The sequence below is a fragment of the Oreochromis aureus genome, linkage group 10 (genome assembly GCF_013358895.1).
Source record: "Oreochromis aureus strain Israel breed Guangdong linkage group 10, ZZ_aureus, whole genome shotgun sequence".
Taxonomy (NCBI): Eukaryota; Metazoa; Chordata; class Actinopteri; order Cichliformes; family Cichlidae; genus Oreochromis; species Oreochromis aureus.
In genome coordinates, this window is record NC_052951.1 from 18,239,130 (window position 1) to 18,264,098 (window position 24,969).

The following is a 24,969-nucleotide window of genomic DNA, read 5'->3' on the forward strand; positions in this document are numbered from 1 at the left end:
AAGATTGTTAGAGTAGAATAAAGTCTTGTGTTCAAAACATATTACAATTAAATTACTCATAAAAAACACAGTGGAATAGTCATACATTATTCCAGTTGTTGCGTAATCCATTGTAAATACAATTTAAATATGGAAAACTATGAGAAACATTTGCAGCTCTCATTCTATGGCCTTTGTATTAAAGAACAGGAAAAAAATCAATAAAAACTTCTTTGACTGTCTCCAACAGATTATCTGCTTATTTTTTTAGGTGACTACATGAACATGTATACTGAAAGTACTTTAGAACACAAAAGTTGTTATAAAATACAGAAAATATTTTTGTAGCATTCTTGACGTGAGGTTGTATTTTAGCATTGATTAAAGTTTTTAAAATAAAACATTTAAAGAAGAAGAAGTGTTTAAGTGTCATTATGTAGGTGTATGGCGAGGAGGAAAGTCGTAGTGAGGAATTGAAAATATTTTGATCTAAAAAATTGGGCACTGCAGCAAGAGGAAAAGCTACAACAGATTTTAATCAGGATAATGCAAGAAGAGTAGTTATGTTACATCAGTGGAGAGTACGGGATAGAAATAAAATGTCTTGAAAACTTGAGTATTATTATTATACCTATTGTATATATATTCTCTCTCTCTCTCTACACACACACACACATATATATATATTATGTCTTCCTGTGTTGTCTCTGTATTGTGACTGTTTGGGGGAATGGCTTCTTCTCTGTTGACTCCTAAATACATTATTGTTGTTGGAAAACCTTTGCAGTGACTCTAAGTATCCCATCGTTTCATATTTCATAACTGTTTCTAAAATGGGTTCATTCACAAAATATTGAAGTTTGGTGTGTGTGGGGAAATTCAGAAAATTTTAGAAACTCCGAGGTTAGCCGAGCAATACAACTGTTTACACACATGTTGAGGTGAAGACTGCTGTAACATGAGCCGAAGCTAGATGTGATTAATGAATAAATATAAATACGCTGGGGACTGTAGTTAGATAAAAGAAGAATAATTATTGCTGAGCCGGAGCAGAGCAGGAAGTATATGATCAAACTTGTGAAGAACCAGACAGGTTGCTCACCATGAGTGGTGTGGAAAACTAATCAGAGCAAATAAAGAGGTAAATCTAGAGCATAGTAGCAAACCACCTTTTAGGCTCAAGCAGGAGATCTGACAAGGTTAAGGTGTGGACTGAGAAGTAGCAGTGTGGGTGCGATGATAAACTTTGACTGTTCTACTTTTACAATATTTATTTTAAATGTGTTTCTTACATTTTTGGAGGTCGGGGTGATGTCAGTTTTAAAATGTAGGCAATCAGCTGTTCACTGTTTCACAATGTTTCTGCCACCATCTAGTGGTTGAAATTGTACTTAACTGTATTAAAAATTAAAAAAAAAAAACTCAAACACATTTTTAATATTGAATTGTTTCTCACAGTCCACATTTCTACTTAAAATAAAAGCTACATTTGTAGGAAGCTTGCCTTTAGTTCTTGGTCTGTGCATTTAGTGGTCTTCTATGGTAAACCTCTACTGATTGGCATATTCTGTCAGAATTTCTGTCCATCACATCAACACTGTGGTGGTATTGTTTCACAGAAAACTAAATGCAATATGTGAAATGCATACCCTGTAAAATTCTAAATAAAGACTCTACTTTATAGACTCTATTGTAGATCAGTCAGCAATCTGCTAAAGAATCTAAATCTTAAAAGAAGTTTATTGATACATAAAATATTGATACATAACGTAATTAATCACACTTATGTTTCAGGGATTGTTGCAAGTTCAAATTTACCAGCGTAACTCATGAAACCCTGCACTGTACACATAAATCCACTAGAGGGCACACACTCATCATAATACCAGTATTACTGTCTTTTACTGAATCATGGGAATTGTGAACTACAGCATAATGTGCTGATATAATTGTACACAGAAGAGTACAGAACAAATAGCACACTGTTTGAAGTGTATGTTTTGATACCCATGTTTAAGTTATTCCTGATGACCTGAAAAAAATGGTGACAGACATTACAGAATGATATGCTAATATTACATAATGAGTGTAGATTTATTAATAAGCAAATAAAAATTGTGTAATGGGTCCAATTTGTAATACCATGAGTTCACAGTGTGGCATGGGACAGTTTAACCCAGGCCTAGAAATTTCTCATAATGAGTGTTTATGCCAAATAATTTCAAACAGCTCTTTTTAGAGTTCATAAATGATTTTTTAAATCATGTATAAGAGGGTAGGAAGATTGTACACTAGGTTTTACAAGACACATTTTAAGAGGAAAAAGACCTATCCTCACAAATTATCCTGCCCTGTTTTACCTAAGACATGATTACTTATGGTTTATTGAAAGTAAAACTTAATCCTCTTACCATCTAACTTTTGACTCATCTCATATTCACAGGGGTTGCGCACATGTCCCTTGTGGGAATATTTCTCAACCTGTCACAGTCCCAGCTTTTAGCTTGTTAAACTTGTTAAAGACTCTCAAAATGTGAGAATAAATGTATCCAAAGGTTTCACTTGTCTGTCCAAATATTTCACCATGAATCTAGCATAATGAAAGAAAGGGGACTAAAAATGATAATTAACACAAAGCAAAGATACAATCAACCACTGTGCTGTCTAACGTATACAAGGCAACCCTAAATTCTAGCCAAAGACATCCATAGAATGATATTCAATTTACAATTTAAAGCAACTTTTGAAGTACTGTGTTTTAATGCTTTGTAGTACACTTAAATGTGTTAGCTGAAATTAATACTCAGCTAACTAATTAACCAAACTTACTTTATCTAAATAGAAAACGTAAATTTTGTTAGATTTGTAAGTACGACACTTGAGTTTGAATGAAATACTGAAACAGATCATGTGTTAATGACTGATTAATTTGGACAATGATGCTTAGTTAGATGAATCTGGGGAGAAGTGTACATTTTATTTTTTTAATGCGGAGTAAGTTTACATACTATAATTTGTGCACATTTACAATTGTAGGATATTTCTAATAGTATTTTCAACCTTTAAAACGTTCTAATTTTATATCTTATACATCTGTAACATGTTTCCTGCAGAAGAAAACAAACCACATGTTTGAGACATATTGCTGTTATGGAGGATTTTGAAGACTCACAGGAAAAAGGACTTGACAGCAGACCAACATTGCAGAATCCTATAATCTACTAAAGTGAAGGCAGAGCTAATATCCAGCAACAGCAGACCTGTTGCTTGGCACCCTGTCTTTTGGTCATCATTCATTATTTGCTTCTCTGTTTTCCTAGCTCTACAAAGACTGATTTAGACTTAATTGTTATGTTATGCAATAACTTTAGTTTTTCTGAATAGTGTCAGTGCTCCGGTTTTGATTTCTTTGGTTTTCAAAGAATATACAATAGGATTGATACAAGGTGGGATGCATGAGGCCAGCGACAGACTCAGAACTCGCTGATCTATCCAGATCACCCAGAACAGAACAACACCCAGAAAAAACCCAACTGTGAAAATAACAATAAGAGGAATGTAAAATATAGCAACAAGAATGAGATGCTCAGCACACGTGGCCAAAGCTTTCACCCGACTGTCCACAGATTTCATCCTGAACACTGTCACCAGGATGCTGACATAAGACAGAAAAACAAACGTAAAGGGGACAAAAAGTAACAAAATACTGAAAATCGTAGCTGCAAACCACTGCATTGTGTTATCATTACAGGCAAGCCGAAACACAGGTGCGTAGTCACAGAAATAGCTGAACACTCTCACAGACCTGCAAAAAGAGAGTCGAGTCATTATACCTGTTGCAAAAGCTGTTATTCCCATATTAACAATCCACGATACGCTGACAATACAACACATGCTCCTCACAGTGTTGATGGAGTTATGACGCAGAGGGAAACATATTGCAATTAACCGGTCATAGGCAAGTATGGCAAGAGCAAACGACTCCAAAGATGCAAACACATAATAAACATACATCTGTAGCAAACATAAGTTAAATGGAATGAAGTTATCCTGGATGAGAAATATTTTTATCATGCTGGGAATGGTACAAGTGTTAAGAAACAGATCAATAACTGCAAGGTTGACAACAGCCAAAAATTTTGGAGTGTGCAAACAACGAGTAGAAGCAATCACATAAATCACCAAAATGTTAAACAGCACTGTTACACCATAAACAAACGCCAGGAAGATAAAGTAGACACTGATGAAAGGAAAGGTCTCAAATCCGATGATATAGAAACCTGGAGGATGAATGATAGCAGAGCTGTTTAAAACAGTCCTTTGAAAAATCATAGTTGAACTCCACCACCTGTGTTTGAGGACTACCTTATTAGTCTAAGGAAAAGAAAATCATTTTGTTGTGTTACAATACAGGTACAATTCACATGGCAATTTATAGCAAATGGAGTGAATGATCCTCACCTGATGTTTTCTGAAAGGATTGGACAGCACAGGCTGCAAGCATGTGGCTGCATGTCTGACCTCTTTACAGCGAAATATATACAGTATTTCTACACAGATCTCATGAGGTGATGCTTACAACTGTACCCAATTATTTGCACTAATTTGATCCATAGAGAGAGAACTGTGGCTTACTTTGATCACCAACTTTTCTTTTCCTCAAAACAAACTCATTCTAATTAATGTTTTAATGTTTTCTAAGTTGAAGCGTCTCACAGGACTCATTTTAAAATGTTTCTGATCAAGTTGGGGAGTTGCTGAAATATTATTGAGGTTGTAAACATGGGAAACAATGTTTCTTTGACAAAAAAGCCAAGGAAAGTTTCTTAACATTAGTCCAAATAACCTTGTGTATATAACAAATGTCAGAGTTTTACAAAATGGACAAACTGTTTGTTGCTTTTCTCCTCTTTTTTTTAGACAGTTGTTTGTCAAGGAATATAATATACGTATATGTAGAATGAAAGTCTGAATATATTGAATGAAAACTGATGTTAAGGAGGCTCTTGCACTATCCTGTGTTTATATATGTATGTAATATTTTATTATATACTATAGTATAATATTATATATGTGATGTCGCTCTATGAGAAATAGCACTATGAATAAGTCCACAGGGAAGCAGTTTTTCTAAGTAATTAAGACATAATTCGATGGAAAATGCTAATACTAGTAACAGGGTTCAGTACTGTACTAGAGATGATAAAATCATAGAAGTCTGTATGTATTGAATCTTTAGGAGTGCTAAATGAGGAACATGTGGAATGAAATTTGAATTTTCTTTTTATAAACTTGGTAAATGGTTCTTATGCTGGTTCTTTCTACTCTAACTGAGCACTCAGAGCGATTTTATACAAGTTGTCTCATTCACCGATTCAGACAAGCATTTTTTTCTGTTCTTTTCCTATGTAAGTGTTTTCTATCTAACATTCACACACATTCATACTCCAGTGGAGCAGGATACAAGCCAGTGGAGACCAGCTTGGTTTGTATCCTGCCCAAATGAATCACTGAGTGAAGTGTAAAAAATACATGTCCAAATGGGATGCTGAAAGAAATGCAGTTTATTAGTCTTTTTTTAAAACATGTGAAAAGAAGAACTATGTAAAGCTACACCCCTTGTGGCCTGTTCAACTGCCAGGTCTGGCCAAAGTTAAAAGAACTCATGGGGTCTCTGCAGCCAATATTTCCAGTGCCTTTAGCATTAAAGCACCGTACACTCAGCCTTCTGACCAAACACACTGATTTACTCACGAAATGTAATCTTTTTTCATCAACAAGCTCCTCTTCGACCTGGGCTCTTCAACCACCTCCTCCACCTTCACCCAACTCAGAGCTGTTGTTCATTTAACATCAAAACTGAATAATACTTCACTTAAATAGGACATGAAGTAAATATAACTCAAATTTGCTTACTACTCATATTTAAAAACAAGGCACGCAATTAAAATGCAGGTCACAATTTTATTAAAAATTAAACCAAACTTTAATTGTGCAGATTGTTTGGCAAATAAAAACAGCCAAGTGCTCTCTGAATATATAAATATTCCAGAACCCAGAAAAGCTTGGAGATTGGCGAAATATATATACATCAACAATTTTCCAAGTAAATATATTGCTAAAGGTGCTGTTGACATGAAATTCTCAGCAGATGTCAGTAACAACTCATCCAATCCACACATGCAAAGCAATAAAAACCATAGATGTCCTTAAATTATATGTAATAATGAATAATAAAAAAGGGAAAATGTACTGAACACGCTAACTGAAATTTCTTTAATACGTCATACAGAAGCCTTTGTGGACAATGACAGCTTTTAAACGCCTTCTGTATGGAGAAACTAGTCCCATGCATTGCTCAGGTGTGATTTTGGCCCATTCTTCTACACAAACAGTCTTCAAATAATCCTGAAGGTTCCCTCCTAAGAACTCTGGCCTTTAGTTCTCTCCATAGATTTTCAGTTGAATTCAGGTCAGGTGACTGGCTTGGCCATTCTAGCAGCTTTGTTTTCTTTCTCTAAAACCAACAGAGAGGTCCCCTGGCTGTCTGTTTAGGTTCATTGTCTTGCTGATGCTTCCACTTTTGTTTCATCTTAATCATCCTGACAGAAGGCAGCAGATTTTTATAAAGAATGTCTCGTTACATTTTTCCATTCATCCTTCCTTCAGTAATATGTGGTGTTCCAGTGCCACAGCCCAACACCATGATTTTCCCACCTCCAAATTTCACCTTCAAACTTCACCATTAGTATGGTGTTTTGGGGGTGATATGTGGTGCCTTTTCACCACCAAACATAGTGTTTATTATGGCATCCAAAGAGTTCAATTTTTGTTTAATCTGACCAGACTATATCCTCCCATTCTTTTACAGGCTTGTCCAAATGTTGTTCAGCAAACTGAAAACGCACCTGCAACATGCTTTTTCTTTAGTAATGGAATCTTGTGTCATGAGCGTGCATATAGGCCATTGTTTTCTTTGACACAATTGTACCTGCTGATTCTTTTCACACCTCTGTGTGAAATCTTGCGGCGAGCACTTGGTCGTGGCTGGTTTATGGAGAAATTATGTTCTTTCCACTTCCGGATTATGGCTCCAACAATGGTCACTGGAACCTTCAGTAGTTTAGAAATTCTTTTGTAGCCAGTGCCATCTGTATCTTTTGGCGCAATAAGGTTCCAAGGGTCAAGGACTCTTTGGTTTTACCCATGATGAGATGTTTCTTGTGTAGCATCAGTTGGGACTGAACCAGCTGACATTAATTTGCACAAAGTGGCAGGATTGCTTACAAATCACTGATAGATTACAACTGGTGTCATGTTTTTTTGCACCTCCCATTCTTCATGTGTTCAGTACTGTGTCATTTCTAACTAATTACACATATTTTATGGACATCTGTGGTTTGATTAATTTGCATGTGTGGACTGGATGGGTTTTTACCGACATCTGCTGAGAATGTCATGTCAATAACACCTTTATAAATATATTTAGAAAATAGTGACATGTTCAATACTTATTTTAACCATTGTATACATATGGAGTGTTACTTATGATGTGACAGTTAGTTTAGTTTAGTCACAAAATTAGTCTAGTTAAATGAAATGAAGCTTATGTGTAAATTTCCTTCTAACAAGCTCTCCTTATTGAAATAACAGATGTGAAATCCTGATTGGTTCATAAAATTTTTTTCCAGTTAATCCAAATTTTAAAACTTCAATATTCAAATTAAAAGTTCAATAATTTATCACAATGCTACTTATTACCTCATAAACATGGTGTAAGTATTATGAAAAAAAAATCACACAAGCCACCAAATGAATAATATGAAAACACAATTAACAGAATAGTGAGAGAGATGAATTTCTTAAGTAGTAGTTTAAGTAGTTTAAGAGTAAAGACATCACAAACTTTGTCGCTCCTCTTCTTGAATGATGTGAACATTATAGACTCAGGTTTACAGCACATTACCCTGTTGTCAGCCTTCTTGACACTGATTCTCTAAACTAAAGGTTTCAAACATAAGGCATGGGGGCACAAAACAGCATAATCCAGCCAGGCTAGAAAATGTGAAGGAAGGAAAAAGTTTATTTTCATATGATTGACAGCTTTTCCAATAAAAACCCTCCCCTATTACCAATCATGGTAAACCAGAAGAATTAAGTAATAGATAAATGATTAAATGACAGAAAAGTTCCCGTTTTTCACCGCCTATAGATAACCTTTGTTTTATAAAGACATGACAGTCTGGGCAATAAGGTACCAGAACCTTTTCTTTAACTCTACACATGTAGAAAACCAAGACATGCAGCTAAAATACCACCTTGTTTTCTTGTATTTAAAACTTTTTACACTGAAATAAAGGAGAGTTTCACTCATCTAGCCCATTTAAGAACAAAGTGGGCTGTATGTGCCCCATGATGTGAAATCAGTTTGACATTTCAAACAATTTCAGTCTATTTATTATGTTATGCATTAACTTTAGTTTTTCTGAACAGTTTCAGTGTTCCGGTTTTGATTTCTTTGGTTTTCAAAGAATATACAATAGGATTGATACAAGGTGGGATGCATGAGGCCAGCGACAGACTCAGAACTCGCTGATCTGGATTAACAACACCCAGAAAAAAACCAATTGTGAAAATGACAGTAAGAGGAATGTAAAATATAGCAACAAGAATGAGATGCTCAGCACACGTGGCCAAAGCTTTCACCCGACTGTCCACAGATTTCATCCTGAACACTGTCACCAGGATGCTGACATAAGACAGAAAAATGAAAGTAAAAGGGACGAAAAGTAACAAAACACTTAGAAAGGAAGCTGCAAACCATTGCATTGTGTTATCATTACAGGCAAGCCGAAACACAGGTGCATAGTCACAGAAATAGCTGAACACTCTCACAGACCTGCAAAAAGAGAGTCGAGTCATTATACCCGTTGTAAATGCAATTACTCCCATAACAAGAAACCATGTTACACTGACAATACAACACATGCTTCTCACAGTGTTGATGGAGTTATGACGCAGAGGGAAACATATTGCAATTAACCGGTCATAGGCAAGTATAGCAAGAGCAAACGACTCCAAAGATGCAAACACATAATAAACATACATCTGTAGCAAACATAAGTTAAATGGAATGAAGTTGTTCTTAATGAGAAATATTTTTATCATGCTGGGAATGGTACAAGTGTTAAGAAACAGATCAATAACTGCAAGGTTGACAACAGCCAAAAATTTTGGAGTGTGCAAACGACGAGTAGAAGCAATCACATAAATCACCAAAATGTTAAACAGCACTGTTACACCATAAACAAACGCCAGGAAGATAAAGTAGACACTGATGAAAGGAAAGGTCTCAAATCCGATGATATAGAAACCTGGAGGATGAATGATAGCAGAGTTGTTTAAAACAGTCCTTTGAAAAATCATAGTTGAACTCCACCACCTGTGTTTGAGGACTACCTTATTAGTCTAAGGAAAAGAAAATCATATTGTTACAGAGGCATTACAATTCACATGGCATTTTAATGAGCACATTTGAAGTCATGCATGTGGCAAAAGGAGTGAATGCAGCTCACCTGATGTTTTCTGAAAGGATTGGACAGCACAGGCTGCAAGCATGTGGCTGCATGTCTGACTTCTTTACAGCAAAATAAATACAGTTTTCCTATACTGATCTCATGAGGTGATGCTTACAATATAATGAGAAAAACATTAAACAATATCCAATTATTTGCACTAATTGGATCCATGGAGAGCAGTCAAAACGAATTCTAATGAATGTTTTTTAATACTTTCAGAGTTGAAGCATCTCACAGGACTCATTTAAAAACTGTGTCTGACCAAAACAATCTTGTGGAAAAGTGTTGAGATAATTTAGCTCACACACATGGAAAATAATATAGTTGTGGTATTAAAGCCAGGGAAGGTTTTACAACTAAACTTCTGACAGTTTTGCAGTGATGACACAACTTTACTGTGTTATGGAACATATGTGTTTCTTTTCTTGAACACAACAGTTGTGTTGGATTAGTAGTCTGTCTTTGCATCAAGAAGCCAACTTCTTGACCTCCAAGCACTGTGCTTGGAACTACACACAGCCTGCTGACCACCACAACTCTTTGCGAAAGTCGAGTGCATAACATGAGCAAGATAAGACAAGGCTTTATTGTCACTGTGTTCTTCATTTGGTGTCTCATAGATACCACTAGTAATAAAAACGAATTAGTTGCAGAATAGAATAAAATAAAATGACATTATTAGATAAATATTGGAGAAAAGTCATATTGACATTTCTATAGATACTTATGTATACAATTTTAATAGTGTAATAGTGCAGTTAACAGGTTTTTGCATTGAAAAATGGTATGTATTGAACAAACTGGAATAACTGTATTTACCATCCTTGATGTAGAGTGGGTTCCCACAGATTTTGACTGTGTGAGTGGTATCTCTCAGATTCTATGCAGTGCAGATGATGTACTATACAATGACACGACAGCAGAGAATTTTCTGTCTCCTATGAAAATTTACTGATAGCCTTAAGCTCAGGCTGAGCGATAGTTTCCACCTTGTTCTTAATCTTTTCTACCGTCACCCATCTACCTTTACCTCTTTCTGTCCATTCTCCTTTCTCCATCTTCCCTCTCCCCCATCTCTCCCCATCCCTTTCTTCTCTTTCCTCCATCCCCAAATCTCTCCAAATTTCCTCATCACTTCTCTATCTTCATTTCTTCCAACTTCACTAAACACCTTAATTCCATATCCCGTCTTTCTCTCTTTCAACATCCTTTCCTCACCTTTAAAATGAAGATTATGCTCTTCATGATCATAAATCAATAAAATCAGTCAATAAATGTTTCTGCTTCTGTTTCCATGATGCTCCAAATAGTGGTTGTTAGTTGCTGTGTAAACACTGCTTAAGATTTAAAAAGACTAAAGCTTTCATCATTGTTTTTATAAGTTTAAAATTACATGATAAAAGCTGTTAACATTTTTTAATATAATATAACCTGAATGACATTTTTTGCTTGATGTAAATATATTTCATATTCCTGCATCTTCCTGGTGCAGTCTCAAATGTGGCAAATGTATGAACAAAAAAAAAAAGATTATAGCACTAATTGAAATTGGTTTTTTTTGTTGTTTTTTTAAGTTGGGCTTGTTGTGGGAGTGGGTCAGGGTGTGATACAGAGAACATTTCATTGCTTTTTGGTCTGGTTTGGTTCTTGAAAAAACATAAATAAAGAAACACCTCCAGGCAGCACAAATACTGGACTGCAGAGTGGACTCTGAATGGATGATTCCAAGTTTGAACACTTTCATCAGCATTGTTGTGTTTTTGTGTGTAGAAAAGCTTTGACGTTAGGTGCATTGCACCAGCAATGAAACACAATTGAGATTCTTTAGGTTTCATTTGTGGAAATGGCACTGGCAAATCACCAAAACTTAATGGTGTCATGAACAAGGTCTACCATAACATCTTGGTGCATCATTGTATCCCTTCTAGTCTCAAATAGACTGGCTGTGGGTTCATATAGCAAAAAAGACTCCAAGACCACTTCAAAGCTGTGCAGAGACTATTTGACCAAGAAAAATGAATTTGAATGACTAGAACTGATGGAGTGGCCTATTGAACACATTTGGAATTTAGCAGATTTAAAAATAATTTTCATCAATGGAAACTATTTGGAACTCAATAACACCAGCAAGAGTGCAAGGCCGAAAGAGGCCAGACAAAATGTTATTTTTTTTGTGTGTTATTGTGTATAAATAAGGATTCCTTTGCTGTTTCAGTTTGTTATTTGACAAATAAATTACTTTTTTTTTGTTTGGTTGGTTATTTTAAACAAGTTTTTGACAGATTACTACAACGATGACTGTAGAAGAATGACTTCTCTAGTCGAATGGCAACTAAAAGAAAGAAGGTAGTGAGAACTGAAGGGACTACAATACCAACATTGCAGATTTTGAGGATAGCTATAAATAACACCAAATACCTGCTTACCCACATTAAGTCAGTTGAATGGGAAGAACAAGATCTGGGCAATCTACATCAAAGCCCTGACGAACAAGCTCGCCAAAGGAGGAGATAACAGCCATCAATGACATGATAAGAAAGCTCTTTAGCATACAAGGAGGGTTTCACCCCAAGTCTAGCACCGTGAGACTGTACCCTAAGGAAGGAAGAACACTGAGGACTAGTGACAGTCAGAACCACTATACAGGATGAAACAACAAATACACATAAGTACATCAGGAAGATAGGCACTTATCATGCACAGTGATCATGTATTATGGACAGTCCTTTGAGAACAGCATCAGCAAGGTTCAAGATGGAGCAAACAACGTGAACAGGCTCCAGTGACAATGTGAGACAAAACATCCAAGAAAGGGTCTCAAAAGCATGAAGATTTTGACAGCACCAAACTCTGACATGATTCATGCCTACTGGCTAAGATGCCGGACATCTGGACAGTCCTGATTCCCAGGGATCCCCAGAAGGGACCGGTCCCATCCAGCTACCGGCCAATAACCTGTCTCAGCACAGCACGGAAGCTCCTGTCAGGCATCATAGCGGCTAAGATGAACAGGCATATGAGCAGGGCCCAGAAAAGAATTGGTAGAAACAACAGAGAGGCAAAGCAACAGCTACTGGTAGATACAGCAGTTGCTTGAGACTGTAAGACCAGACTGACATACCTATGCACCACCTGGATTGACTAAAAGAAAGCCTATTACTCAGTGCCACACATGGATCCTGGAATGCCAGGAACTGTACAAGATCAATTGGACCCTAACTTGATAAGGAAGCTCCTTACCATCCATGGAGGGATTCGCCCCAAATCCAGTACGATGAGATTGTACACTAAGTGGAAGGAAGGAGACCAAGGACTAGTGAATGTCAGGACCACTATCCAGGATAATCCATGAGAACATCAGGAAAATGGCCACAACTGATCACTTGCTTAGTGAATACTTCAGGCAGCATAAACCTGTAGAGCAAGAAGAGGAACCATCATGGAAGAACAGGCCCCTGTGTGGCAAGTACTACCAGCAGATAGAAGAAGTGGCTGATATCAAGAAATCCTACCAGTAGCTGGACAAAGCTGGAATGAAAAACAGCACAAAGAAACTAATCATGGCAGCACAGGAACAAGCTCTAAGCACAAAATCCACAGATGCTGGGATATACCACACCGGGCAAGACTCCAAGTGCAAGCTATGCAAAGATGCTCTATCCAGCACATAACAGCAAGGTGCAAGATGCTAGCATGCAGGGCATACATGGAAAACCATAACCAAGTGGCTGGCATACAGTAACATCTGCGAATATGGCCTGGAAGTCCTAAGGACAAAATGGGAAACACCCCCTAGGGTGGTTGAGAATGACTGAGCTAAGAGCCTGTGAGACTTGCAGATACAGACGGACAAACTAGTGATGGCTAACCAACCGGACATAGTAGTTGTGGACAAACAGAGGAAGATGGGTGTAGTAAGAGATGTAGCTATACTGAGTGATAGCAAAATAAGGAAGAAGGAACAGAAGAAGCTTAAGAAATACCAAAGGTTGAGAGAGGAGCCACTGGTAATCGGAGACTCAGGGCAGTGACCCTCAGACTGGTCAAGTAGCTCAAGCAGATGGAGGAATTACTTTTAAGATCAATTTGCAGAAGAGTACAGCCCTGAGAACAGCGAAGGTAATGAGAAGGACCCTGAAGTTTCCAGGCTTCTGGTACAGGACCCAAGCTTGAAGAATAGAAGTTTGTCCATATATACAGGGTGGGCCATTTATATGGATACACCGTGATAAAATGGGAATCGTTGGTGATATTAACGTCCTGTTTGTGGCACATTAGTATATGTGAGGGGCAAACTCCTCAAGATGGTGGTGACCATGGTGGCCATTTAGAAGTCGGCCATCTTGGATACAACTTTGTTTTTTCAATAGGAAGAGGGCCATGTGACACATCAAACTTATTGGTAATGTCACAAGAAAACAATGGTGTGCTTGGTTTCAACGTAACTTTATTCTTTCATGAGTTATTTACAAGTTTCTCTTTGTTCACAGCCATTGACATGTCAAGAGGTTAACACGTGAGGAGCGGATCGAAATTGTGTTGATATCTGGTGAACGCAGTAACCGGGCCATTGCAGCAGATTTCAATGCAAGACACCCTACGAGACCACCCATTTCCCATGCTACAGTTAGCAAACTGCTTGCTAAGTTTCGTGAAACTGGTTCAGTGTTGGATTTGCCAAAATGTGGACGCAAGAAAACTGTCACTAATGAAGAAACATCAGTGGCTGTCCTAGCTTCATTCAGCAAGAGCCCACAGCGTAGCACTCGCCGCATGTCACTAGAGAGTGGCATTAGTCAAACATCCCTTCGGCAGATATTAGCTACTCACAAATGGCACCCTTACAAACTCCAGCTACTGCAGCATCTCAACGAGGATGACCCAGATCGGCGCACAAAATTTGCAGAATGGGCAAAACAAAAATTGGAACAGGACCCTCAGTTCACGCAGAAGATTTTGTTCAGTGATGAGGCAAACTGTTATGTGTGGATGGTGAAGTTAACAAAGAAAACCACCGCTATTGGTCTGACACTAACCCACATTGGATGGATCCCTCCAAGACTGTTGGAACAACACAAGTGATGGTTTGGTGTGGTATATGGGGTACAACGATAGTGGGTCCATTCTTCATCAATGGAAACCTCAAGGCCACTGGATATTTGAAATTGCTACATGATGATGTGTTTCCCTCTTTATGCACTGAAGCTGGCACATTTCCTGAGTTTTTCCAACAAGATGGTGCACCACCACATTATGGGTGCCAGGTCCGAGCATTCCTAGATGAACAGTTTCCTGGAAAGTTGATTGGTCGTCGTGGGCCGGATGAATGGCCCCCAAGGTCTCCCGATCTGACCCCCTTAGACTTTTATCTTTTGGGTCATCTGAAGGCAATTGTCTATGGTGTGAAGATACGAGATGTGCAGCACCTGAAACTACGGATACTGGATGCCTGTGCTGGCATTTCTCCTGCGGTGTTGCTCTCAGTGTGTGAAGAGTGGGAGAAGAGGGTTGCATTGACAATCCAACACAATTGGCAGCACATTGAACACATTTTATAAGTGGTCAGAAACTTGTAAATAACTCATGAAAGAATAATGTTACGTTGAAACCAAGCACACCATTGTTTTTCTTGTGACATTACCAATAAGTTTGATGTGTCACATGGCCCTCTTCCTATTGAAAAAACAAAAGTTGTATCCAAGATGGCCGACTTCTAAATGGCCACCATGGTCACCACCCATCTTGAGGAGTTTGCCCCTCACATATACTAATGTGCCACAAACAGGACTTTAATATCACCAACCATTCCCATTTTATCACGGTGTATCCATATAAATGGCCCACCCTGTAGATAGATAGATATATAAAGGCAACTAAACTTTTTTTCTTATAACTATATAAAGTGTTTAACTTCTTTATAATAAACTCTTCACTTAAAAAAAACAACTTTTTTTTAAGCATAAGGAATTGAATTGAATTATAAAGAAGCTGAAGTTTTCAGCCCCCTCCAAAACGGGCAACTACCAATATTCTGTTATCCTTCGTGTTCCAACTACAGGGGGATCACACTCCTCAGCCTCCCTGGGAAAGTCTATGCCAGGGTGCTGGAAAGGAGAGTTCGTCCGTTAGTCGAACCTCGGATACAGGAGGAACAATGCGGTTTTCATCCTGGTTGCGGAACACTGGACCAGCTCTTTATCCTCTCAAGGATACTTGAGGGTGCATGGGAGTTTGCCCAACCAGTCTACATGTGTTTTGTGTGACTTGGAGAAGGCATTCGACCGTGTCCTCGGGGTGTCCTGTGGGAGGTGTTATGGAGTATGGGGTGTCTGGCCCATTGCTACGGGCCATTCGATCCCTGTACAACCGCTGCAAGAGTTTGGTTCACATTGCCGGCAATAAGTCGGACTTGTTCCCGGTGGGTGATGGGCTCCGCCAGGGCTGCCCTTTGTCACCGGTTCTGTTCATAATTTTATGGACAGGATTTCTAGGCGCAGCCAAGTGGCGGAGGGCTTTCACTCGGTGGCCTCAGAATCTCATCTCTGCTTTTTGCGGATGATGTGGTTCTGTTGGCTTCATCAGGTGAAGGCCTCCAGCTCGCACTGGAGCGGTTCGCAGCCGAGTGTGAAGCAGCGGGAATGAGGATCAGCACCTCCAAATCTGAGGCCATGGTTCTCAGCCGAAAAGGGTGGAGTGCCCACTCCGGTCGGGATGAGTTCCTGCCCCAAGTGGAGGAGTTCAAGTATCTCGGGGTCTTGTTCGCGAGTGATGGGAGAAGGAGTCGGAGATCGACAGACGGATTGGTGCTGCGGCTGCAGTGATGCGGACGCTGCACCGGTCCATCGTGGTGAAGAGGGAGCTGAGTGTAAAAGCGAAGCTCTCAATTTACCGAAATGATCTACGCCCCTACCTCACCTATGGCCATGAGCTGTGGGTAGTGACCGAAAGAACGAGATCGCGGATACAAGCGGCAGAAATGAGCTTCCTCCGAAGGGTGGCTGGCCTCTCCTTAGAGATAGGGTGAGAAGTTCGGCCATCCGGGAGGGGCTCAGAGTAGAGCCGCTGCTCCTCCACATCGAAAGGAGCCAGTTGAGGTGGTTCGGCATCTGACAAGGATGCCTCCTGGGCGCCTCCTGGGTGAGGTGTTCGGGCATGTCCCACCGGGAGGAGGCCCTGGGCAGACCCAGGACACGCTGGAGAGATTATATCTCTCGGCTGGCCTGGGAACGCCTTGGTATTCCCCGGATAAGCTGGAGGAGGTGGCTGGGGAGAGGGAGGTCTGGGCTTCTCTGCTTAGGCTGCTGCCCCATGACCCGGCCTCAGATAAAGCGGATGAAGATGGATGGATGGATGGATATAAAGAAGCTATACAAGGTAAAGTATAATTGAAACCCTTTATTAATTTTACTTCAAAGCTTAATAATACCTCACTTAAACATTATATGAAAATTAGCAAGTAGCTAACTCCGAATTGCTGACTGCACATATTTGGAAACAAAAAAATCAGCACATAACACAGGTTACAATTTTATTAACTGTTAAACCAAACATCAACTTTCTCAAACAGAAACAGTTCATCATCAGTATGACTACTCAGTGTAGTTCAACCTGGTGTGTGTGGGGAAATCTGCACCTCCAAATAAAAATTAAAACCTGTAAAACAATCGCCAGTTGCTGCTCTGATAAAGGGTCATTGAGAACATTTAAACTGAACAAAATCTAAGGAGTATACAAAAGTTATGACCTTTTTTTTTTATATACAGCATGAGTCTTTGTTTATGACCCCTGACAGAGTATGTAATACTTTCAAGAATAATGGTGTAATAAAAGCACAGCTACTAAGGCTTCTGCTTCTGTAAATGTCTTAGGGTAAAATCGGAAAATAGTTGTGAGATTATTAGGCTATCATATGTTACCTTATATCTGTAATCAAAGTAGTTGAATTATGGTACTGCTGTAGGTCATATTATATCCCTTAGTCTAGATTGTGTGATGTGTATGTAGTTTAGTTTCCATTATACTTCTGAGTTAAAAGAATGTGACAATTATTAGATTTGTTAGATGGGTGTGTATTATCCTGTACCAATGATCTGCTGTGAATGTGTTACACTGTTTCTTGACATTTCATACTGCTGAATCATTAAGAGAATGTTGGGTGCAGAGGGCCTTGTTGTTCTGATAATAGAAGAGACAGACCACATTCCATACCACCACCTTGTTGGGAGCAGAAAAACAAGGAGCCGAGGTCATAACTTAGGTGCCGTGTGAGAGAAAGAATGTGAATGTTTAGGCTTTTACGACTAGGTGGGGGCCAGTAGAGGCTATAAGAGGCTGAGTAACCCTCCACCATTTTGAGATTTGCTGTGACCCTCTTCATGCATTTCTCCCCATCATGATGGTTTGTGCTCATAAGTGTTAAATTGTATGGAATAAAATAATTGTTGATTGAGCATTTATACACCGAGTATTGTCCTTCCTTCAGCCCAAAGATGAAAAGAATTGGGAAATTTTAACATAGTCCAGCTCTAATCACTTCCATCAAGCAGAAACACTACTAAACTTCAACTTTAGATGTAATACTAAAAATATATTTGAAAAATAAATAAATAAAAATATTTTTTCAAACATAGTACAAGAACCTAGGAAATTCTTTTAAATCATCACCCAGTAAATATACATGTGGCATGTTACACCATGATAGTAACTTTAGCTTAGTGGGAAAATTAGTTAAGCTGAATGAAATAAAAGATTTGAAATCCTGAGTGGTCATGAGAAAACAAACTTTCTAAGTTCAAAGTGTACTGATGGTATAATCCTAATTTTGAAATTTCAATATTCACACCAAAAGTTGCTCAGTGATTTATCCCAATGCTCATAATTACCTTATAAACATAGAGTAAGTATAGTGTAAGTTATTAGCACATATTTCATATTAAGCATATTTCATTGAATTAGTTTTAAATTAGCCCGAAATAAAGATTTATTTACTTTCTAAATACAAAAGGTCTCAGTATAGTACGCACACAACTAACAAATAAAAGCAATAAAATAGATAAAACATGAAAAAATAGATAATATGAAAACACAATTAACAGATTAGCAGGTGAGATGAATTTGTGATCCATTTCTTTCAGGTTTCAGTAGAACTTCTGAAAATATGCAGTAAACTACTCAAGACTTTAAGAGGAAAGACATCAAAAACTTTGTCGCTCTTCTTCTTGAATGGTGAAAACATTATATACTCTGGTTAGGTGATGTTGAGCAGGATAACTGGAGTTATGTACTCCCTTTGTATTTGTTTTGCTAGACGACGTGAAGATATTTGAAGCAAATGGAAATGAGCTACAGCATCAGATTAGCAGAGTTGTAATTAGCATTTTGAAAGATAATACATGCAACATCTTTGAGATATCTCTTTGCTATGGAGGACTTTGAGCATTCACAGACACCAGAGAAAACTGTTCGATAAATATACAAAGTCACTTAAAGCGAAAGGAGATCAGCCAGCCCAAGTCCTTAAGGATCCTATAATTCATCATAGTGAAGGTTGGGCTGACATCCAGCATTAATTAATTCTAATTCCATTAGAATTAATTGTTATGTTATGCAATAACTTTAGTTTTTCTGAACAGTTTCAGCGCTCCGGTTTTGATTTCTTTGGTTTTCAAAGAATATACAATAGGATTGATACAAGGTGGGATGCATGAGGCCAGCGACAGACTCAGAACTCGCTGATCTGGATTAACAACACCCAGAAAAAAACCAATTGTGAAAATAACAATAAGAGGAATGTAAAATATAGCAACAAGAATGAGATGCTCAGCACACGTGGCCAAAGCTTTCACCCGACTGTCCACAGATTTCATCCTGAACACTGTCACCAGGATGCTGACATAAGACAGAAAAATGAAAGTAAAGGGGACGAAAAGTAACAAAATACTGAAAATGGAAGATACAAACCACTGCATTGTGTTATCATTACAGGCAAGCCGAAACACAGGTGCATAGTCACAGAAATAGCTGAACACTCTCACAGACCTGCAAAAAGATAGTTGAGTAATTATACTTATATTAAAAGCTGTTTTCCCCATATTAAAAATCCATGATACACTGATAATACAACACATGCTCCTCACAGTGTTGATGGAGTTATGACGCAGAGGGAAACATATTGCAATTAACCGGTCATAGGCAAGTATAGCAAGAGCAAACGACTCCAAAGATGCAAACACATAATAAACATACATCTGTAGCAAACATAAGTTAAATGGAATGAAGTTATCCTGGATGAGAAATATTTTTATCATGCTGGGAATGGTACAAGTGTTAAGAAACAGATCAATAACTGCAAGGTTGACAACAGCCAAAAATTTTGGGGTGTGCAAACGACGAGTAGAAGCAATCACATAAATCACCAAAATGTTAAACAGCACTGTTACACCATAAACAAACGCCAGGAAGATAAAGTAGACACTGATGAAAGGAAAGGTCTCAAATCCGATGATATAGAAACCTGGAGGATGAATGATAGCAGAGCTGTTTAAAACAGTCCTTTGAAAAGGCATAGTTGAACTCCACCACCTGTGTTTGAGGACTACCTTATTAGTCTAAGGAAAAGAAAATCATATTGTTGTGTTAAAATACAGGTACAATTCACATGGCAGTTTGTAGCAAATGGAGTGAATGCACCTCACCTGATGTTTTCTGAAAGGATTGGACAGCACAGGCTGCAAGCATGTGGCTGCATGTCTGACCTCTTTACAGCGAAATATATACAGTTTTCCTATACTGATCTCATGAGGTGATGCTTACAATATAATGAGAAAAACATTAAACAATATCCAATTATTTGCACTAATTTGATCCATAGAGAGCAGAATTGTGGCTTACTTTGATCATCAAACTTTTCCTGTCCTTAAAATAAACTAATTCTAATTAATGTTTTAATGTTTTCTAAGTTGAAGCATCTCACAGGACTCATTTAAAAAACTGTGTCTGGCTGTGGCTTTCCCTACACTTTTTTTTTTTTCAACAACAGTTCTACTGGCCCATTAAAGCTTTTAGCACATTTGTAATTCAACCTCTTCTTTTCTGATGCATGGACTGCATGGATTATCTACAGAGAGAACTCTATGGAGAGAATACAGAGGAAGCCCAGATATAGTCCCTATCAAAACTTTAAGAGTACTTGAAAAATGGAAAAAAAAAAAACAAACATTTTGCATGGTTGGATCTTAACAAGGTTCCAAGTAGAGCTTCAACATGCAACAAGAACACCCCCCACCACCACCACCACCACCACCAAAAAAAAAAAAAAAGAAAACCAGAAATCAAAGGTCCAAACATGAACTCAGTAATGAGTAACTCCACAGTAGCTGATCACTTCAAAAACTAGTTGTGGTGTGCTTGATGCAAGCGTTTCCATGAGGTGAGTGGGAACATTTCTCCAAGTGGTGAAGACGGCCGCACGAAGGGCATCTGTTGTCTGGAACTGTTGTTCATTTTTGTAAACCTCCCTTGCCATCCATCCCCAAAGGTTCTCAATTGGATTTAGATCAGGGGAACAAGCAGGATGGTCCAAATGAGTGATGTTATGCTCCTGGAAGAGGTCCCTTGTCCTGCGGGCATTGTGTACTGTAGCGCTGTCCTGTTGAAAAGCCCAGTCGTTACCACACAGACGAGGGCCCTCATCGTTTGACGCCCCTGCACCTCCTGAAACTCTGTTGTACCACTGAAGGAAAAAGCACCCCAGACCATAATGGCGCCCCCTCCACTGTGATGCGTAGAAAACATCTCAGGTGGGATCCGCTTGTCACGGCAGTAACGTTGGAAACCAAACGTTCAGTGCTGGTGAAATTTTTGGTTTTCCACTTGAGTTTTTTGTTCCATAACCCTTACGATCATTTAAGAAATTCCAAATGACTGTCTTACTGCGTGTAGCGATGGCACGCTGTGAGAGACCCTACTTATGCAGTTCAACAACCCAACCAAGTTCAAAAAGGGAACTTTTTTTTTTGCCTTTGCCATCAGAACATCATGACAGTGTGACTACCTGACAGAAAATGACAATGAATCCACATTTTTGCACAGATTTGGCATTTTAAAGGCATGCGTTCCTAAACTTTTGATCAGCTGTATTTTTTAAATGGTCTTAAACTTTTGAGAGGGACTGTATGAATACAGCTTACATTTGTGGATCTGTGCACAGATCTGTACACAGTTGATCACATGTTTACAACGATTTGTGTGAAATTTGTCTCAAAACTCACATTGCATGTAGGACATGCACAGTAGCATTTTTGAAAGACTTGCGGAGCTGAAATTAATAAATTGTGCATAAATGATCCACTTTTTTTACAGGCTTTGATGAACATTTGTAAAATAGTTTGTGTTCAAATTTTTTGTATTTGTTTGATGGATTGCAGCACGCATTTGTGAATCCTCAAAAGTTACACACAAATTACTGCACACATCTGTAAATCTTAGTTTATGCTTGTGGATCATGCTGTAGACATTTGTAACACCTTTGAGGCAAATTTCTCTCCACAAAACTCTTAATAAACTCTTTTTTTTAACACCCATGGCCTTGAATTGAATGTTTCTGCTGTGTGAATGTAGAGGTCTGGGCATTCCTCGCTGCACTGTGCATGGCTTGAATGAATGTTTTGCTTGTGATGCTTAGACAGTGGTTTCATAGAGGAAATATCAAAGCTTTTTCATTTCAAAGAGTTTACAGACCATTATTCATATCTGTGGCTTGCACAGTTTTTTATCTACCTAAAGCTAAACACTAAAGATTCCAGGGGTGTTTTATTGCTTTGGATTGAAGTCATGAAAAATCCCAAAGTTTCAGATTTTCCCCTAAAAATGTGTTTGTGGCAAGAGACACATATATACACACTTAAACACAAGCTAACTGAAGTTAAGTGATATTTCATATTGCCTTTTAAATCCCAATTATCAGTCAGGCTCTAAATCACACACTTAAGACTGTAAGTAGGGATTTTATGAAACTGCTAGAGCTTTATTTTCATTACTAATGATTAAATTAGGTACAGTCTTTGCAATTTAAAGCTGTCAGTCAAGTCCCAAACACAACACTGTACTGTATGTGTTTGTAGGATGTTGCATATTCAGCTGGCCGTAGACTTGGTGGAGGGCAGCTGCTGCTGCCTCAGCTGTTCTTTCTGGGCCTTTTGGAAATTCATCATGCAGTCTTTGAACGTCTGAACTTGGCTTTGACACGCTCGCCAGTCCTGATGTTCAGCCATGCATTCCTGGACGGCGTAGTGAAGCTCAGCGCAGCCAGTGCGCGATATCATCTGTTCAACAGGGTCATCCTCGTCATCTTTCCGGCTGCGGTCATGAGGTGACGCCATCCTGTGTGAATACAACTTGCTGACTCAGTCACACTGCTGACAAGGATACAGACTGTTATTAATAATGAGAACACAAAAGAGCTGCTGCTCAGGCCTGTAGGCATCTTAAAACCTGCACTGTGAGAGATCCGCTGAAGACAGTAAACAGAGATCTGTATCTTAGGAGTTTCATGTAATAATTTAGTTTTATTGTTAGTATTTGTCATTTTTATGAACTATTGTGGTTACTTTTATACATCTGCCCTTTCTAAAGGTCCTTTGTAACCTATACAAATGCTTTTTTGTTTCAGAATTCAGTGCTTTGATCCGAGTTGTGAAATATCAATTCAATATTTACAGTGCTGTGAAAAAGTATGTTTGCATCTTGTCACACGTTTCAGATCATCAAACAAACTTTGAAAGAAAGATAACAGGAGTAAATACAAAATACAAAACTTTGATTACAACTCTTTTTTTTTGTAATGTTTACCTGAGTGAAATAACACTGAACTCTTCCAACTTTAAATTAGTTAAGCAGCGTTGTCGGTGTCAGGCTACCCTGGACGTTTAGCTACACTGATGTTACAACACAGCTGTGCCGTCGTTTCGTGTTCCTGAATGACACCTGTGAGGATAAAGAAACTACCCCTTGTTGCTACCTTTTAATTGTCTCTCGGTGAATGTCTCTATCGAGGCACTTTAATTGTCGTAATCTTCATAACTTCAGGCTTTTCACAACCAACCTGCACGGACGCTGCAGGGGTAACATTTGAGTGACGGACGAAAGTGTATCCGTAAAGTACTTCCGTCGCTGGTGACTTTGGTTCCGCTGCACGTCATTGGTTTCTATCACTAATCAATATTAATACTAATAGCTAGTGATAATGCAAAAAAATCGGCTGTTTTTAATATGCATTTTAATTTTTAAAATTAAAATGCATATTAATGATACATTGATACATTAATGTTACTGATACATTAATCAATTTCTAATTGAAATTCCATTCAGCGTTTAGTTGAAATGTCAGCTGTAGAGATATGTACAATTGTTGCATTTGTGTAAAATATTTGAACATGCCATATAGATGTTGGTGCTCGCAATGCCATAGGCAATGTTTATGCAAAGTTTCATCAAGATTAGTCCACTTGTCTAGGAGGAGATAGAGAACACAAATTGGGTCATCCTGTTTGCTATGATGTTGCCAATTAGTGTAACAAAAAAGACAAATGCTGGAGGGATAATGTATATTGTTGAGATACGTCTCAAAGACATAGAAGACCCCAAGGGAAAATGGCAAGTGAATAAGAAACACTCAGTGCATCATGGGAAGCCCTCAGCAGCCTTGGCCTATTGGAGCATAACTAAGGGAGGGTTCAGGGTCACTTGATCCAACCCTAACTATATGTGTTGTCAAAATGGAAAGTTTTAGGCCTAACAGTTTATAGCCTGTTGGTTGACATGCTTGTAAAAGCATTCTTGTAAGAGTGTTCAGGTATGTACATAATGCCAAAGAGGAGCAGTAACCAACAATGATCTTAGAGAAGCAAGTGGGAAGGGTTATAAGGCCATTTCCAAACGATTTAAAGTCATTTAAAGTGACAGAGATTATTCAAGTAAAAACATTCAACACAGCTACCAGTCCTCCCAGGAGTGGATGTTCCAGCAAATTCACTCCAAGGTCAGAGAAACTGAAAAAAAAGAAAAAGAGAGAGCTATACTGCAGACTCTACAGGCCTCGGGTAACATGTCAAATGTTAAAGCTGATGACAGTATAATTAGAAAAAATTGTAATCATATATTTTTATATTATTAATAATGTATTAATATTTTGGGGGTCTCAAGGACATTTCAAAATTAGTTATAAACGTATTCACATGACTCTATGCAGGTCAGGGGAAAACAAATTACATATTAGTAATTAAGAGAGTAGGTATAGCAGCCAGGAGCTGCTAAAATGGACTTGAAAAACTGGTCATCAGGAAGTGCGAGCACCTCTATAAAAGCAGACATTTTGACAGCTTGCAGGTCTGGAGTATTCAGGTCTGTGTGTTAA

General features: G+C 38.4%; 3 protein-coding genes across 8 annotated transcripts; all 3 read right to left on the reverse strand.

The window, feature by feature from the left end:
• Positions 1-3,333: 3,333 nt before the first annotated feature.
• Positions 3,334-4,492, reverse strand: LOC120442361 (olfactory receptor 2AT4-like). The gene has a single exon (XM_039618783.1). It carries the CDS (start codon positions 4,309-4,311, stop codon positions 3,334-3,336), a length of 978 nt encoding a protein of 325 aa, XP_039474717.1. The 5' UTR covers positions 4,312-4,492.
• Positions 4,493-8,442: 3,950 nt separating this feature from the next.
• Positions 8,443-20,813, reverse strand: LOC116334024 (olfactory receptor 2AT4-like). The gene is made up of 2 exons (XM_031757320.2): positions 19,596-20,813; positions 8,443-8,878 (listed from the first exon to the last, which is right to left on the reverse strand). The coding sequence occupies exons 1-2, from the start codon at positions 20,120-20,122 to the stop codon at positions 8,443-8,445; spliced, it is 963 nt and encodes a 320-aa protein (XP_031613180.2). The 5' UTR covers positions 20,123-20,813.
• A 1,741-nt stretch (positions 20,814-22,554) lies between these two features.
• LOC116334035 (cytochrome c oxidase assembly factor 4 homolog, mitochondrial) lies at positions 22,555-23,712 on the reverse strand. 6 transcript variants are annotated; one of them, XM_031757337.2, is made up of 2 exons: positions 23,575-23,712; positions 22,555-22,937 (listed from the first exon to the last, which is right to left on the reverse strand). In XM_031757337.2, the coding sequence occupies exon 2, from the start codon at positions 22,934-22,936 to the stop codon at positions 22,691-22,693; it is 246 nt and encodes an 81-aa protein (XP_031613197.1). In that variant the 5' UTR covers position 22,937; positions 23,575-23,712; the 3' UTR covers positions 22,555-22,690. The 6 variants fall into 6 exon arrangements, with proteins under 6 accessions (XP_031613197.1, XP_031613194.1, XP_031613193.1 ...); XM_031757334.2 differs by having other exon boundaries at positions 22,555-22,969; positions 23,575-23,702; XM_031757333.2 differs by having other exon boundaries at positions 22,555-22,972; positions 23,575-23,702.
• Between the last annotated feature and the right edge of the window lie 1,257 nt (positions 23,713-24,969).